This window comes from Phyllostomus discolor, chromosome 1 (assembly GCF_004126475.2).
Source record: "Phyllostomus discolor isolate MPI-MPIP mPhyDis1 chromosome 1, mPhyDis1.pri.v3, whole genome shotgun sequence".
Taxonomy (NCBI): Eukaryota; Metazoa; Chordata; class Mammalia; order Chiroptera; family Phyllostomidae; genus Phyllostomus; species Phyllostomus discolor.
Genome location: NC_040903.2, coordinates 163,868,222 through 163,882,118, shown reverse-complemented (window position 1 = coordinate 163,882,118; position 13,897 = coordinate 163,868,222). Strand labels below are relative to the sequence as shown.

The 13,897-nt window shown below is 37.7% G+C and overlaps 1 protein-coding gene across 6 annotated transcripts in view; it reads left to right on the top strand.

Moving 5' to 3' along the window:
* Positions 1-13,897, top strand: part of MYO5A (myosin VA) — a 176,943-nt gene that overhangs the window by 124,161 nt on the left and 38,885 nt on the right. For all 6 annotated transcript variants that reach the window (XM_036033632.1, XM_036033649.1, XM_036033646.1 and 3 more), the window contains exons 22-27: positions 329-577; positions 3,212-3,305; positions 5,895-6,043; positions 10,130-10,243; positions 13,038-13,181; positions 13,432-13,485. In XM_036033632.1, the coding sequence (XP_035889525.1) occupies positions 329-577; positions 3,212-3,305; positions 5,895-6,043; positions 10,130-10,243; positions 13,038-13,181; positions 13,432-13,485 (804 nt within the window). The remainder of the gene's footprint in view (positions 1-328; positions 578-3,211; positions 3,306-5,894; positions 6,044-10,129; positions 10,244-13,037; positions 13,182-13,431; positions 13,486-13,897) is intronic.

The following is a 13,897-nucleotide window of genomic DNA, read 5'->3' as shown; positions in this document are numbered from 1 at the left end:
TTTGTTTTCAAAAGCAGGTATAGATTTTCCTATTTCTAGAGTAAGAATCAGGAAATTAAGAATTTACTCTGGTAACTCGCCTTGCAACTATGAGAAGAATCACTTTCATGTTATTCATCTTGTAAAACAGAAATAGTGGTGTGTGTTCTCTCTTTGTATCACTAAGAGAGTATTGATTGTGTTACTATAAATGTTGTGGTTAGAATTTTGGTTAGATTTCATAACAGTATCATGATGATATGGCATGAATATCATGAATAAGCCCGGTTTTCTCATTAAATACATTTGATGGTATGTATATTTATTTATTGTTTATGTGTATTTAAAGAACAAAGACTACAAATGCCTCATGGAGAAATTGACCAATCTGGAAGGAACATACAACTCTGAGACTGAAAAACTACGAAGTGACTTAGAACGTCTTCAACTAAGTGAGGAGGAAGCTAAGATTGCCACTGGACGGGTTCTCAGTCTACAGGAAGAAATCGCCAAGCTCCGGAAAGACCTGGAACAAACTCGGTCAGAGAAAAAATCCATTGAGGAACGTGCAGATAAATACAAACAAGAAACTGAGCAGGTAGGAAGGAACTAAATGTTCACTCTTTCACAAAGGAAATGTGCTGTCATCTTCACCTGGCCCTCGTGGCTCTCTGTTGGTTTCCATCAAAGCTGAAATACAAATTTTATTACTAGTGTTTCCCAGGCATTTCTTCCACATGATGAGTCAGTAGCTATAGGTCTTTTAGTAGGATCTTTGGACTCTAATGAGAACAGAGGAAATGCACGATTGTAAGGAGAGAATTAGTGGCCATGTCCCTACTATACACTCTTTTTCTTTAAAAAGGAGCCTGCACTCCTTTTCCTTGGGTTAATGTGATTAAGAAGCAAATCAAACAATGAACTCTCAATAGCTGATACTAGGGAACTTTATGGAAACCTGAATTAACATTATGTTAAGAGGTCCAAGGGAGAAATCCAAATGTCTGCGTACTGATTATAGCTAAGAGCTGCTATGCAGATAGAACAAAAAAAAGAGAGAAAAAAAAGAAAGAAAAAAAGAAAAAAAATCTTTATAGACTGATCAGTGTTTCCATACTACAAATTTCTATTAATTTATCTCAAAACTTTACTAAATACAGAAAAATTAAGGTTCTCAAGCAGAAATGAAATGCATTATTTAAACAAAATAAAACTACCTCAACATAAGGCTTACTGTAAAGAAAGTAATTTTCAGAGACTCCACTAAAGTGACCATCTTTAAATGAAAACAGAGTTGACTGTGTCGGGTGTAACTATGAACAAGAATCCCAATATGCTGTTTCTGTGCTGGATTCTGAACATTAAGTGCAGCGTGTAGAATGAGAAGCTCAGAAGGAGCTTAGATGCAATTCAGGTAAGATAGTATAGCTAATAAAATTGCAGTTCTTCCATGGAATTCAGGGTCCTAATAAAATAATTCCTCCTATATCTCTAGCAGATCTGGGCTCTGTATGATGGATATAGCAGTGCCACTAATATGTTATTTTTAAATGGCAAGTTCAGTCAGAATCAGATATGCATTCAAAGTAATATTCTTGAGTTTAAGATCTTCCTTATCTATCTATCTGTCTATCTATCTATCTATCTATCTATCTATCTATCTATGTCATTTCCTGAGTCCACAGAAGCTTTCCATCTGAATCTATAGAGTATTTGAGCTCAGTAGGAATATTCTCTTTTCCTCTTCAAAGTCAACTTCATACCTTAGTAGTCTGATAGAACAATACCCATGAGCAGATCTAGATTTCTCCTTTCTTTTTTTACTATCTTCTGTTTTTCACAGGATAGCTAGAGGCATTATCACTGATTCTTTTGGAGTGTAGTAATGGGGAAGAATGAAAAAATTTCACTGACAGCCAGTAAAACTTTTTACAGTCATACTGATCAAGGAGACTAGAAGGCACACTGGAACTGTGGTCTTTAACCAGGAGTGTGCATCAGAATCTGCTGATAGGTTTTACAAAGACACCTGCCCAAAATCTGGGAGTATGGGCTCAGCACATTTATTTTGAAAAAGCACACCCTTGACAAAGAGCAGCTTCTCTCAAAAGCACATAGACAACTGAGGCCTTTCTACTGAGGGTGGATGTTAAGACCATATCAGTATGGAGGGAAGGACCTGGACCGTCACTTCCTTCTGGACTGACTTTTGCTGTGGCACGGGGTTGTCTAACTTCCCTGTTCTTCAGGATCCTTACTCCCAGAGCTCTCTTTCTCCTCTGAACTCCTGACACTTCTCTTTATTATTAACTATCACTTTTAGAGTCCCTTCAACTTATGCTTAGGGAAGGAATTCAGATTTCATTCATCACAAGTACACATTTTATTGCAGAGATGAACTGAATAAATTACGAACTTTGCAAAGTTATCTTTGGTTTTGATTTTTGCTTCCTGAGAATCTTTACCCAACTAGGAACTAGAAAGTTAAGTCAATGCTTTTTAAGAAAAAAAATTGTGATTATAATATACATAACACAACAGTTACCATATTCACTATTTTTCAGTGTATAGTTCAGTGGCATTAAGTACATTCACCATCATAAGGTCAATGTCTAAAGTGGAATAAAGGGACTTTACAACCTTACAAAATTCTTAAAAGGAAATGAAAGGGAAATTCTCTTTTCCAAGACAGACAGACAGAAAGGAGCTTTAGAAAATATTCAGTGAATTTCCAGAACCAAATGCCCTCCATATCTTTCTTAACCCCTTCAATCCCTCAGCTTGAACCATGGGTACATGTAGCTTTGTGCTAGGCTGTTGAGGTGAGGAGGCATTCTTGTTGCTTTAAGAGCAAATGATTATGAGGTGCCACACAATTGGTAAATGCTTAAGGTACAAAGCAAACCAATAGCAGCAATCATCTTTGTCTTCCAGAAATTTCTAGCCTACTATGGAAGTAGAAGTAAATCACTTATAAGGGCTATAAAGAGGCATATACAGAGTCCTGCAGTAGCCTAGAGAAGAGACATCTGTTTGGAGGGAGTTTTTAGGAAGGCCTTCTGGAGGGGGTAATGCTTGAGTCGAATTTGAAAGGTGACTAGACTGAACTAGGCAAAGAAATGAGGCACAGAAATGTGGAGGTAAGGAGTGACCACTACGCTTGGTCTTTGTACTTAGTATCTGGCTTATTTTATCTATTTCGGCCATCTCAGTTTATTGTTTTATTTTATAGCTGGTATCAGTTCTGAAGGAAGAAAATACTTTGCTGAAGCAGGAAAAAGAGGCCCTCAATCACCTCATTGTGGAACAGGCTAAGGAGATGACAGGTAAGGCTCACGTGGGCTCATACTAATGCATGCCAACCAACTTCAGACCAATGTTTTATAAGGTACAACTTTGTTTAGAACTTAAATATTTTAAGAAGTTGAGGCTGTCATCAGTAAATTTATAATGTTCTGAGTGGCAAGCACTCTAAATATTTTGGTTGAATTAGTTGGTGAACTTATAAATCTTGTCTGTGTACAAATGTGAACTCATGTTTAGTTAATATCATATGACAAAAATTAATTCTTAAAATATTAAAAAGTTTAATTTAAAGTTAAAAAAATTGTTCTTCATGTTTGATTTATCAGTTATGGCTTAAAGGATTCATGTTGATTTAGGAAGAATTCTTGAGCTAATATGTGTATGTGTATACATGTCTGTCTGTATTATTTTTATTTATTTTTTGCTAGATCAATGGATATTATTTTTTCAAGGTCAACGACTTTTTGCCACCAAACAGAAAAGCCCACTGGTTTTTTTTAAATAGAGAATTACATGTAGACATTTATTCTATTTGCTCTTTGTGAGAAAGATTAGAATGATGATAATTTATAAGAAATTCATATATTCATAAACATGGGATAAGAAGATGCAGATCTAAACTATAGTAATTGGTGGTGGAAATGGAAAGGAAGAGATGGATTGGGATGAAGATATATCACATGAAAAGATCAACAATGTTATTCTTGATGTGGTATTCAAAAAAGGAATAAAAATATTCTAAAGTTTTGGTATATCAAAGTAATAACAATATATTATTAGTAATGGGGAAACTGAAAGATAAAAGTACCTGCTCATGAGGAAAATTAATAGATCAGTTGTTAGAGTGTTAAATTTTGGTTGTCAGCTAGGGCCTCCAGATAGAGGTATTTGGAAAGCACCTTGAGATGAAGGGTAGAGAGAAAGAAATGAGCCTTAAGGTACCCATTAAAGCTATGATGCTAAGAGAACCCTCTGTACTCTTCCCTATACTGTGCCCTTCCTCCCAATTAAAGGTAATAATGTAAAGGAAAGAGAAGAATATCTGGAATTAAGCCTTAGAGGATGACCATATGTAAGGAGTAAAGTGAAGGGGCAAAAAAGAAGCCAGGAAAAAATTAAGAAGAGAAGGAGAAAAGAAAAGTCACTGAAGACATGGAAATAAGGCTGCTAAGGCACAGAATGTGATGAAAAGATTCAGAATGATGAGAACACTTCTAGGAAAATATACAGTGTTATCTGAAACTGAACAATAAGAACAAAGAAATGACAAGAGATTTGCCTAGGGAAAATTTGTTGGTAGCTTTGGGCACCTTCTGCAAACTGGTGGGAATAGAAGGCAATTTATAGAGTGTTATAGAAAGAATGCTTTCATTTACAAGTTATTAAAGCCTTATGATAGGGAAGCATTATCATGGGCACCAAGGAAGCAGTTGTGACAAGACTTTTGCAGCCCTTGCCCTCCTGGAGCTGACAGAGAAAGAAATGGTGAAACAATAGAAGCAGGCAGGGCAAAATAAGATTTAGCCACAAAATATGAGGGTAAAATGGGCCAGAGAGGTAGGAAGCTTAATATTTATAAATGTGACTGCTAGGCTCATGGAGCTAAAACATACAGCTGAGATTTGAGGCATTTTAAAATTTTGCTTTATCTGCAGTCAAGGGCTAATCTCCAGTCCCCAGATGCTGTTCTAGGCAAATGCAAGCCACTGGCAACAGAGAGGGTTAGGGTGGAGCAGGTAAATGGAAGGGTCGGGAATTGCCCAGGAGCACACCAGAGAAGTAACACAGATGTCCAGGCATGGGGAGCTTATCTGGTTAGAAGTGGGCAAGTAATAGGACAGTGGGGGAGTTCAGAGTGCTGAAAATTGCCCAACAGAACCCAGAGACTGAGGGGAGTGGACTTCGTGGCATAAGATAGCAAGGTCTACTAAGAAGTCACCATTCCCTCGGAGACTTGAGGAATATCTGACTTTTTGATGGGGTGCACTCCTTTGGACAAAAGAACTTATAAACATCCTGAGAGAGAATACTATTGGAATAAAAAATGTATAAGTCATACCTTGGTACTCATCAGCTTCAGTACTCATCAAATCCTGCACTCCTTGCATTTTGACAAGAAAAAAATGTTTCAGCACTTGCTCAGGACTCGTCACACTTGCTAGAACAGGTATGAGTCACAACAGCGCCCCGAAAGAGAAAATGCTTCATCCTTCCATGCTCGTCTGTTTCGGCACTTGTCATGAGTTCTGGAATGAATTAACAATGACTGACAATGACTGTCAATGACTAACAATGACTGTACTTTTGTTACCCAGCCATGACTAGTGGAAGTTATCAAAGATGTGCTATAACCAGTGAGTTAAGTAGTGGTACTAAGTCTGCAGTACACAGAACTCAGTAGGTGATTGTTGTTATTATTAATAATTACTTCAGTTTTTTGGTCATGATATTTTCTCTTTCCCTATGTTGACTATGAAGATACTCTTCATAGATTGTAATGGTGCTAAAGTGAAGGCCCTTGTGGAGAACCTGGAAGTGAGTGTACGTGTTTGTACTGCTGTACTTTGGGGGGGCATCTTTGATATGCTTTTCCCTCTTCTTTTTTTCAGAGACGATGGAAAAGAAGTTAGTAGAAGAAACAAAACAACTGGAACTTGATCTTAATGATGAAAGGCTGAGATATCAGAACCTTCTGAATGAGTTTAGTCGCTTAGAAGAACGATATGATGACCTCAAGGAAGAGATGACTCTGATGGTGGTGGGTCAAATACTTTTGCTTTTTTTAAGTGGAAAATTTTAAGCACATACAAAAGTAGGTAGAACAGTAGAAGAACTCCCACGTATTCCATGTACTCATCACCTGATTCCAAAATGGCAAACACTTTTCTGCCCCTTCATCCCATCCTATCCAATGGATTGGATTGTTTTAAAGCAAATCTCAGAAATTATAAAACTTTATTTATAAATACTTTGTAAAGTCAAACACTTTAAAGACTGGACTATAAGATAGTATAAAATCAATATAGCTGGGCTTTTATTTTATGTATTGAATGACTTATTGTAAAATTTGCATATAAAGCAAATATTTATATAATTGAGTATTTTCCTCCACCGATTTTTCTTATAATATCAAAGACCTAGCCCCACAAAAGAAAATTCAGCCTCTATTTGTAATAAATTATCTATTTCAAGGACTCTTCCGCATGTACTTTTTAATAGTTCTCCACACCCTCCCTGTTGTACTTCACCCACTTTCAGGAAATGAAAGAGTTCCCTGGCTCCCTTATTCCCTAAAAGTGTCAACCTTTAAGGTAACCTCATGCTACAAATGGCCAGAAATGCTCTGAAATATATTATAAAAAACAGATAATTTGATCACCAAGGTTCAGTACTTGCTTCAAATTTTGCTTCAATATGGATTCTTTAAAAATGTGACATTTAAAATGTCAAAATAAAAGAAATTATGTAACAAAAGAAATGAAACAAATTTACCACTTTGCAAATGAGAAAGTCTAGTCTCAAAGAGGTTAAAAAGCTAATTTAAATTCCACAGTTGGACCATTATTTCAAATCTCACTACTCTATTCTGAATTTGTATGTGACAAAGAAAAATTAGAAGTAAGAGTAGGTCACCATTATCTGTGCAATGGACAAATGGGAAGGACCCTCATTAAGTCTTATCTCCTATGATCTTCCTGCTGCACTTGACCTTGTAGGAACCTTTGTTCATTCACATCCTCCACTTTCTCTACAGTCCTTTTCCTCTGTCTTTCAACATCATGTTCCCCAGAGTTCCATTCTTGCAGGTATTCTATTCTATTTACTTGGTAACCACACCAACATTTATGGTTAATCTATACTTTAGTTATGACTAGAACTACACTTTGTATCCCACTGGTTGTTTCAGAGGCCACTAGTTATTTGGGACATTAAGAAGCAGCACGGGGAAAAGAAATGATAAATGTGGGGATCAACCAGCTTAAACAGATACACAGATTTTTTTATAATATTTTTTGGTTGCTTTAATAGTGTGTGCCTTGTGAACCTCAGAAAATAAAATGAGAGAAGCTATTTATAATACTCTCTGAGCACATTCCAGAGACATCTGTGTGGTTAATGAGCCTCCTTAGTCAGAGAGGCAGCCATCTCTGGAAAAGGGTTTCCAGTAATTTCCATCATCCAGCAACTTAACAGACCTAGTCCTTCCTGCTGAGCGAGTCTCTGCCTGCTATTTATTTGTTTCCAACAAGGCTGTGGAAAAAGAAAGATGTAACCAAGATCCAGGGGTAGTTTAGCTGCTTGATCTCGGATTTCTCAGCCTGTTGCCCTCTCCACTGGATGTCTGTGACTCATTGTCACTCCTCTTGGGTAACAAAATGGTCAGAGGAAGGGAAAGGGAAAACAGCAGAGGAAGGAACCTCAGAGGTTGCTGCTTCCTACTCAGCTCTTCATTACGTCTGGTTTCCCAGCTCCAGATGCAATCAAGATCAGAGTCTTCAGAGAAAATGTTTGCCAAGAATGAAAAAATGACTTCATAACTTAGGACTAATTAAAATGTTAATAGCAACATCTTATTTTAATGTTTAGATAGAACTGAGCAACTAACAGATGGGTACTAATCATTCATTGACACTGTTCTGCAAATGAACTCTCACTGTCACAATGCTAATGAAGCGTTTGCAGTTAATAGACTCCTCAAATAGATGGTGGGGAAACTTAAGGGGGAAGCTTGATGGATTGCCTCAGATAGTACCACTGATTGCTAGGGTCTAGATTTGTTTTCTCTGGGACCAAGAAGTGTTGTGGGATTTTTCTCCAGGAACATTCGGTTGTAGGGCTGAGGCAATGAAGGGCTAAGGAGTTTTAAGCCAACAATAAAAGCATAATGAGGCTAGTGAATCCAGGCTTATGAAGTGTTTGAAGATAAATTAATTCCAAGTAGGGAGGAAATCCAGCATGTCAACAACAGGGCCATTAATCTTGACAAAGGGAGTAAAAACAGATTCAAGAAAAGAAGGAATTATGGAAGAAAAGACAGATAAGGAGAAGAGGAGGTACCACATGCAGATCTTGAAGGAGAACATGATGATCAAGTCATAGATTTGTCCTTGTAAAATGAATAGCGTATTGAATGAAAACTGGAAGATCACTAAGGGAGTTGAATTACTTCAGGGTCCTAACAATTAATGCAGCATCAGCTACCATTAGTTGAGTGCTTGGTATATCCCAGGCCCTGTGCTAAACTCCTTACTTGCACTGTCTTACTCAGTCCTCACGTAAACACTATGAAGTAGATCCTCCTTTCTGGATGATGAAAGTAAGTCCTGGAGAAATTGGGCAAGGGGCAGGTAAGTGGCAGATTCCCACCCAGCTCTCTCCTGTTGCTGACTCAGAACACTTAATCACTGCCATGTATGCAAAGTTACATTAAATAGAAAATATATTCGAATAGCATTGCTTCTATTCATACCTTAAGGCATTTGTTGTTTAAACATACATGTGGGAAAATAGGGGTCTCACTCACCTTTAATAAGCTTATTAAAAATCTTTGTTCAAGTATTTATGGGCGTACCTATTTTTCTTAAAGACACAGCCAGTTTGTTAAATAAACATTATCCTCTACAACTGTTGCCTTGGGCTAGCAACTTTAAGTAAGAATGCCTGTGTGTAAACAGTAAACCTGAGTATCTTTGACTTACTTGTGGTGGTTCTCCCCTGTAGTGTGCACCCAGCTGCTACATAGTTTCAGAGGTTCTGGTGTTCTTGGGTCTTCCCTGTGCCCTGGAGTATAGGTTGGGCTGGCCCAGGAGACTTTCGACTGCCCTGACACTGGCTTCACTTTGGTTGCACAGATGGATCTGCTCCTGATAAGACTGGGTATTGGAAGGAAAGAAACAAAGAAGCTCTTTGTGGCTTCGGACTCTTTTCTGGTAGCTAGGGAAGGAGTAGAGAAAATTGAAGAGATCAGAAAGCTCTCTAAGGCCTTTCTGAAGCTCCCAGGATCAGTAACCCTGTGAGATCCAGGCCACTGAACCTCTCTACCTCTTCTGCTGGGGGAACACGAGGAATGAGGAGCACAAACCCAGCCTTTTTCTTCCTTCATCCTTCAAGCCATTCTCTAGCCCCTTTTACAGAAAGGAAGGAACTGCAATTGCTTAACTTTCCTATTCCCCTCAAGCTTTCCGAATAGTGTCATAGGTACCTCACGTCATAAAAGTGTCTCCTGGACTCCCTGAATTAATAACCCCAGGATCTCCACAACGTTCTTAGAGCAGCTTTCTTGCCTGTCCTGCATTGCTCATCCTTCGAGGTGCTGACTCCAGACAGTCAACTTCACGCATAAAAGTGACAGAAATTATAGGTACTTTGTGGAAACCCCCTCTTTTTTTCTTTTCAACTATGCCCAAACACAGCATGGTAAAATGACCGTGCTGTCATCAAACATATCTTAAGAACCTTTGGTAAGGATTATTTGACTGCAACACTGAAGTCAGTATGTGCATGCTGAGGCACCATCCTATGTTCCACCCAGTGTGGCTGGCCACTCACAATTTTAAAAACCCATAGAGGTCTCTGCTAATAATCACAGGTGGTTTTCATTTGAGCATTTGACTTTGCCACTTTTCTTGTCATTTCCTGCGGGTGCATCTTCCTTTTTTCTTTAAGGAGCTCAGAAGGTAACCCTTTTGTAGGGATTTGGTCAAGACAACAGGAAACAGATGGTTTGGCCATGAAGCCAGCATTCAATATGTGGAGATTAAAACCAATTTAAGGTAAATGCTGTCTTAAGTATATCAGGTTGAATTTTGTTGTGTCAATTATACTCGGTGTATTTACCTTGCAGAATGTGCCGAAGCCTGGACACAAGAGAACAGACTCCACGCACAGCAGCAATGAGTCCGAATACACCTTTAGCTCTGAAATTGTAGAAACTGAAGACATTCCATTGAGGACAGAGGTACATTTTAGACACCTATCACTAAAGACAGGATATGATCATGCTGTTATTAACAGTACATTTCCATTGCAGAACAGACCCCCTTTGCCCATGCGTGTATCATTTGTTTTGAACTATTTATTCTTCATAAGTGACTTATAGGTGTTTAATTAGTTGTGTACATACATACTTATCATTATATATTTTTGTTAATAAACATTTAAACTCTTCTGTAATTTTGATGACCAGATTTTCCCTTTTACACCTTAACATATTCTGTGTATAAAAAAAATAGCCCATCTTGAATTTATTTCAGACTGAGGAAAATTACTTAAAGAGTAAACCCTTTGCCCTTGAGTACTGAAAATACCAGTCTCCAAGAGTTTAGTAAGACTGTTGCCTCTGTTTGATGACAGTTTTCACCAATGTAATTTTTCCCACAAAAATACATGAAAAATAGCTTATAAATCTGCCTTAGTGTTTTGTATTATGTGGTATAAAACCAAAATGACATATTGCTGTAACTCCAAGAGTACAGTGACTCTAAATTAGATTGTTCCCAAACCAGTTCTCAGATCTTCTTTTCAAATATATTAGTTTCAGTAATGGGTAATTTGGGCACAGCTCTTCTATTTTTATATCATATTCTGAGAAAATGGCCAGAAATAGACTGCTGCTGGCACAGTAGCTGAAAAAAATGGGGTTCTCTTCCTTGGGCCTCGCTGTGTGGCTTCTCTCTTCAGCAGCATGGTGAACAGGTCCTCCGAATGCAAGAGCAAAAGATGCCAGGTCCAGAGCCGGCACATTGTCAATTCTGCCACATTCTATGGTCAAGGCCAGCCCAGATTCAAGGAGTGGGAAATAGACTCCATCTCTTGGTGGGAGGGAAGGCGTCTGTGTTGGGAGAAAGCCTTGCCGGCCATTTTTGGACACTCCCACAAAGTTAGCCTTTGAGGATTTCAAAATTACCACTTCTGCACCTCTAGAGAATATGTTGGTCTTAGTGGGAGAGCTCCTCCCAGTGGTCTGAGGGCAGTGTGTTAACAAACTGTCGACTTCAATGTGCCTGCACAGGACGGGTCGGGGAAGCCGTGGCCACAAGGGTGTTTGCTGCAAATTAATTTGTGTTAAACTCAGGACAGAGAGGCCTCTTGTTCCCAGTTTTGATTGAGGGCAACACATTTCTAGGTTCAAAACTCTTCTGTGCTTAACCTCATTTTTTTACCAGTACCAGTATTTATCAGGGTATTTTTTAAATTTTTAATTTATTTATTTACTTTTTGCTATTTTTATGGTGGTAAAATATACATAATCATTTTTTTTAAATCATAGTAATGCATAGTAATGCTGTTCTGGGCAAGATAATGTTTACTGATGAAAGTGTAAACTAACCCAACCAATTTAACAGACTTAAAAACAAAGTTTAGATATTTATGTACTAAGATGTTTATATTAGTATATTTCAATAACGAAAAAATTAGGAACAACCTCATTGCCTATCACTAAGGTAATAGCTAAGCAAATGATGGTACTACCTGTCAAAACAGCCATTAAAAATTACAGTTTCAAACACATTGTGAATTTAGAAAATAGTTGTAATACAATGCCAAGCTTTAAAACAATACAAATTTATAGTGAAAATATTACTCTAATTCTATAAATCTATAGAAAAACAACTGAACAAAAATTGTGGGTTTTCTCTGTATATGAGACTATGCCTACATATTTCTTCTTTGTACTTTTCTTATTTCCTAAATTTTCAATAAAAAATTATTTTGCTTTTATATCAGAATAAAAAACATTCATTTTAAACATTGGCAATTGGAAATAAAAAATTAGCTAATCAGTTAGGAATTAGACCATTTAGTTAAGTAAATGTTATTACTGTTCTCTCTCTTCTTCTCAACAAAAAGAGACTCTTTATGATTTATTAAATCTAAGGATACAGTTCTTTTCCTTCTTACCTCATTAAAAGTTCAAACTCAGAGTATACAAGGTGAGAAACAATTATGGCACTCTCAGGACTAACATGATGGCGGTTAGTTTTTTCCATTTGCTTAGCTTTATTTAGTGTGTCTGTATTTATCCTAGTAGTTCTCACTGTGGTTCTGTGTCAAAACTAATTGCCATACTTTTAAAATGCTACTAGGTTATCTTTCTGTTTATTAAGGGCTATATATGTTTTCATTTTTCAGTTTTCTCTTCATCTGATCCAATATATTTATGCTGGCCCTTCACCTTTTAAAAATTATGTTTCCTGATTACAAAAGAATTCAAATATAGAAGTGTGTAAAATAGAAAACAAAACTTTTTTAGACCTCCTATTCTCCAAGGTAATCATTGATGGCCTTCTAGATTTTTGAATGCTATACACTAGGTGTGTTTAAAAGTCACATATATTTGTATTATATTTTTAACAAAATTTAAATTTATAATACTATTGTACACCTAGTGTATTTCACTTAATTCTTTTATCTAGGACATATTTATCTACATATGTATTAATAAGCTAATAAGTATTAGCTTACTTACACTTCCACCAGTATCATGCAAGACAGTGTTGCTGACACATGGCATTATTCATCTTTTTGGTCTCTGCCAGTCTGGTAGGGGAAAAATAGTACCTTACTGTTGTTTAACTTAACGTTTCTCCATTTATGAGCTAGGTTGGACATATTACTTCTATATTCTTTGGCCCTTTATATTTCTTCTGTAAGCTTGCCATTTTTTTTCTGTTGGGCTGTTCATCAGTTTCTCTTTTTGGATTCTATGTCTTCTGAGTTGTGTTGACCATCTTATTTTTTCTGGGGTTTAGGAGCCAAGTGAGAAGAAAGTACCTTTGGATATGTCATTGTTCCTCAAGCTCCAGAAGCGGGTCACAGAGCTGGAGCAAGAGAAGCAGATGATGCAGGATGAGCTGGACCGCAAGGAGGAGCAGGTGCTCCGCAGCAAGGCAAAGGTGTGCAGTGCTGCCCGACTCCAGGGCTGTGGGCAAACCGAGCACTGAGGCTGGGACTTTATGTCCAGTCCTGCAGTCTCCTCATAATGGAAACTCAGCCCAGAAGTACTTCAACCCAGTAGGATTCGGTTCGAGTAGCGAGGGCTAACCTCTCCTCACTGTTTTCTGCAGAGCAAGGAAATGTTCTTAGTAAAAATGTAACAATTAAAATATAACTCCTTATTTATATTTTAACTTATGTTTTCCCTAGGAAGAAGAACGACCACAAATCAGAGGTGCAGAACTGGAATACGAGTCACTCAAGGTAATGGGAAGTTTGTGCCCAAGGCTTTGAATATTTTGTTTTGGCCAAGAGGCCTGTGAAAAGCCTCTCTTTCTCAGAGAACATCTTTCAGGGCACCTGAGGCTGTAGCTTAAGACTTAACTCAGGCATGACTTCTAGCCTTGTATTGTTTCCTTTTATGGGTTCTCATCTGTATAAGATGGAGTTCAGTCTAAACAGAAACATGAGCAGTAGCTGCCATTTGAGAGTGTGGAAGGTAGTAGAGGACATGGACTCTAGTGTCAGACTGCCTGGGTTCAAATGCTAGATCCACCACTACGTGGCTGTGTGCAAGTTATGTATCCTCTCTGTGCCTCACTCTTCTCATCTGTGAAATGAGGACAATGACAATGTCGATCTCATAGGACTGTCGTGAGGATTATATGAACTAATC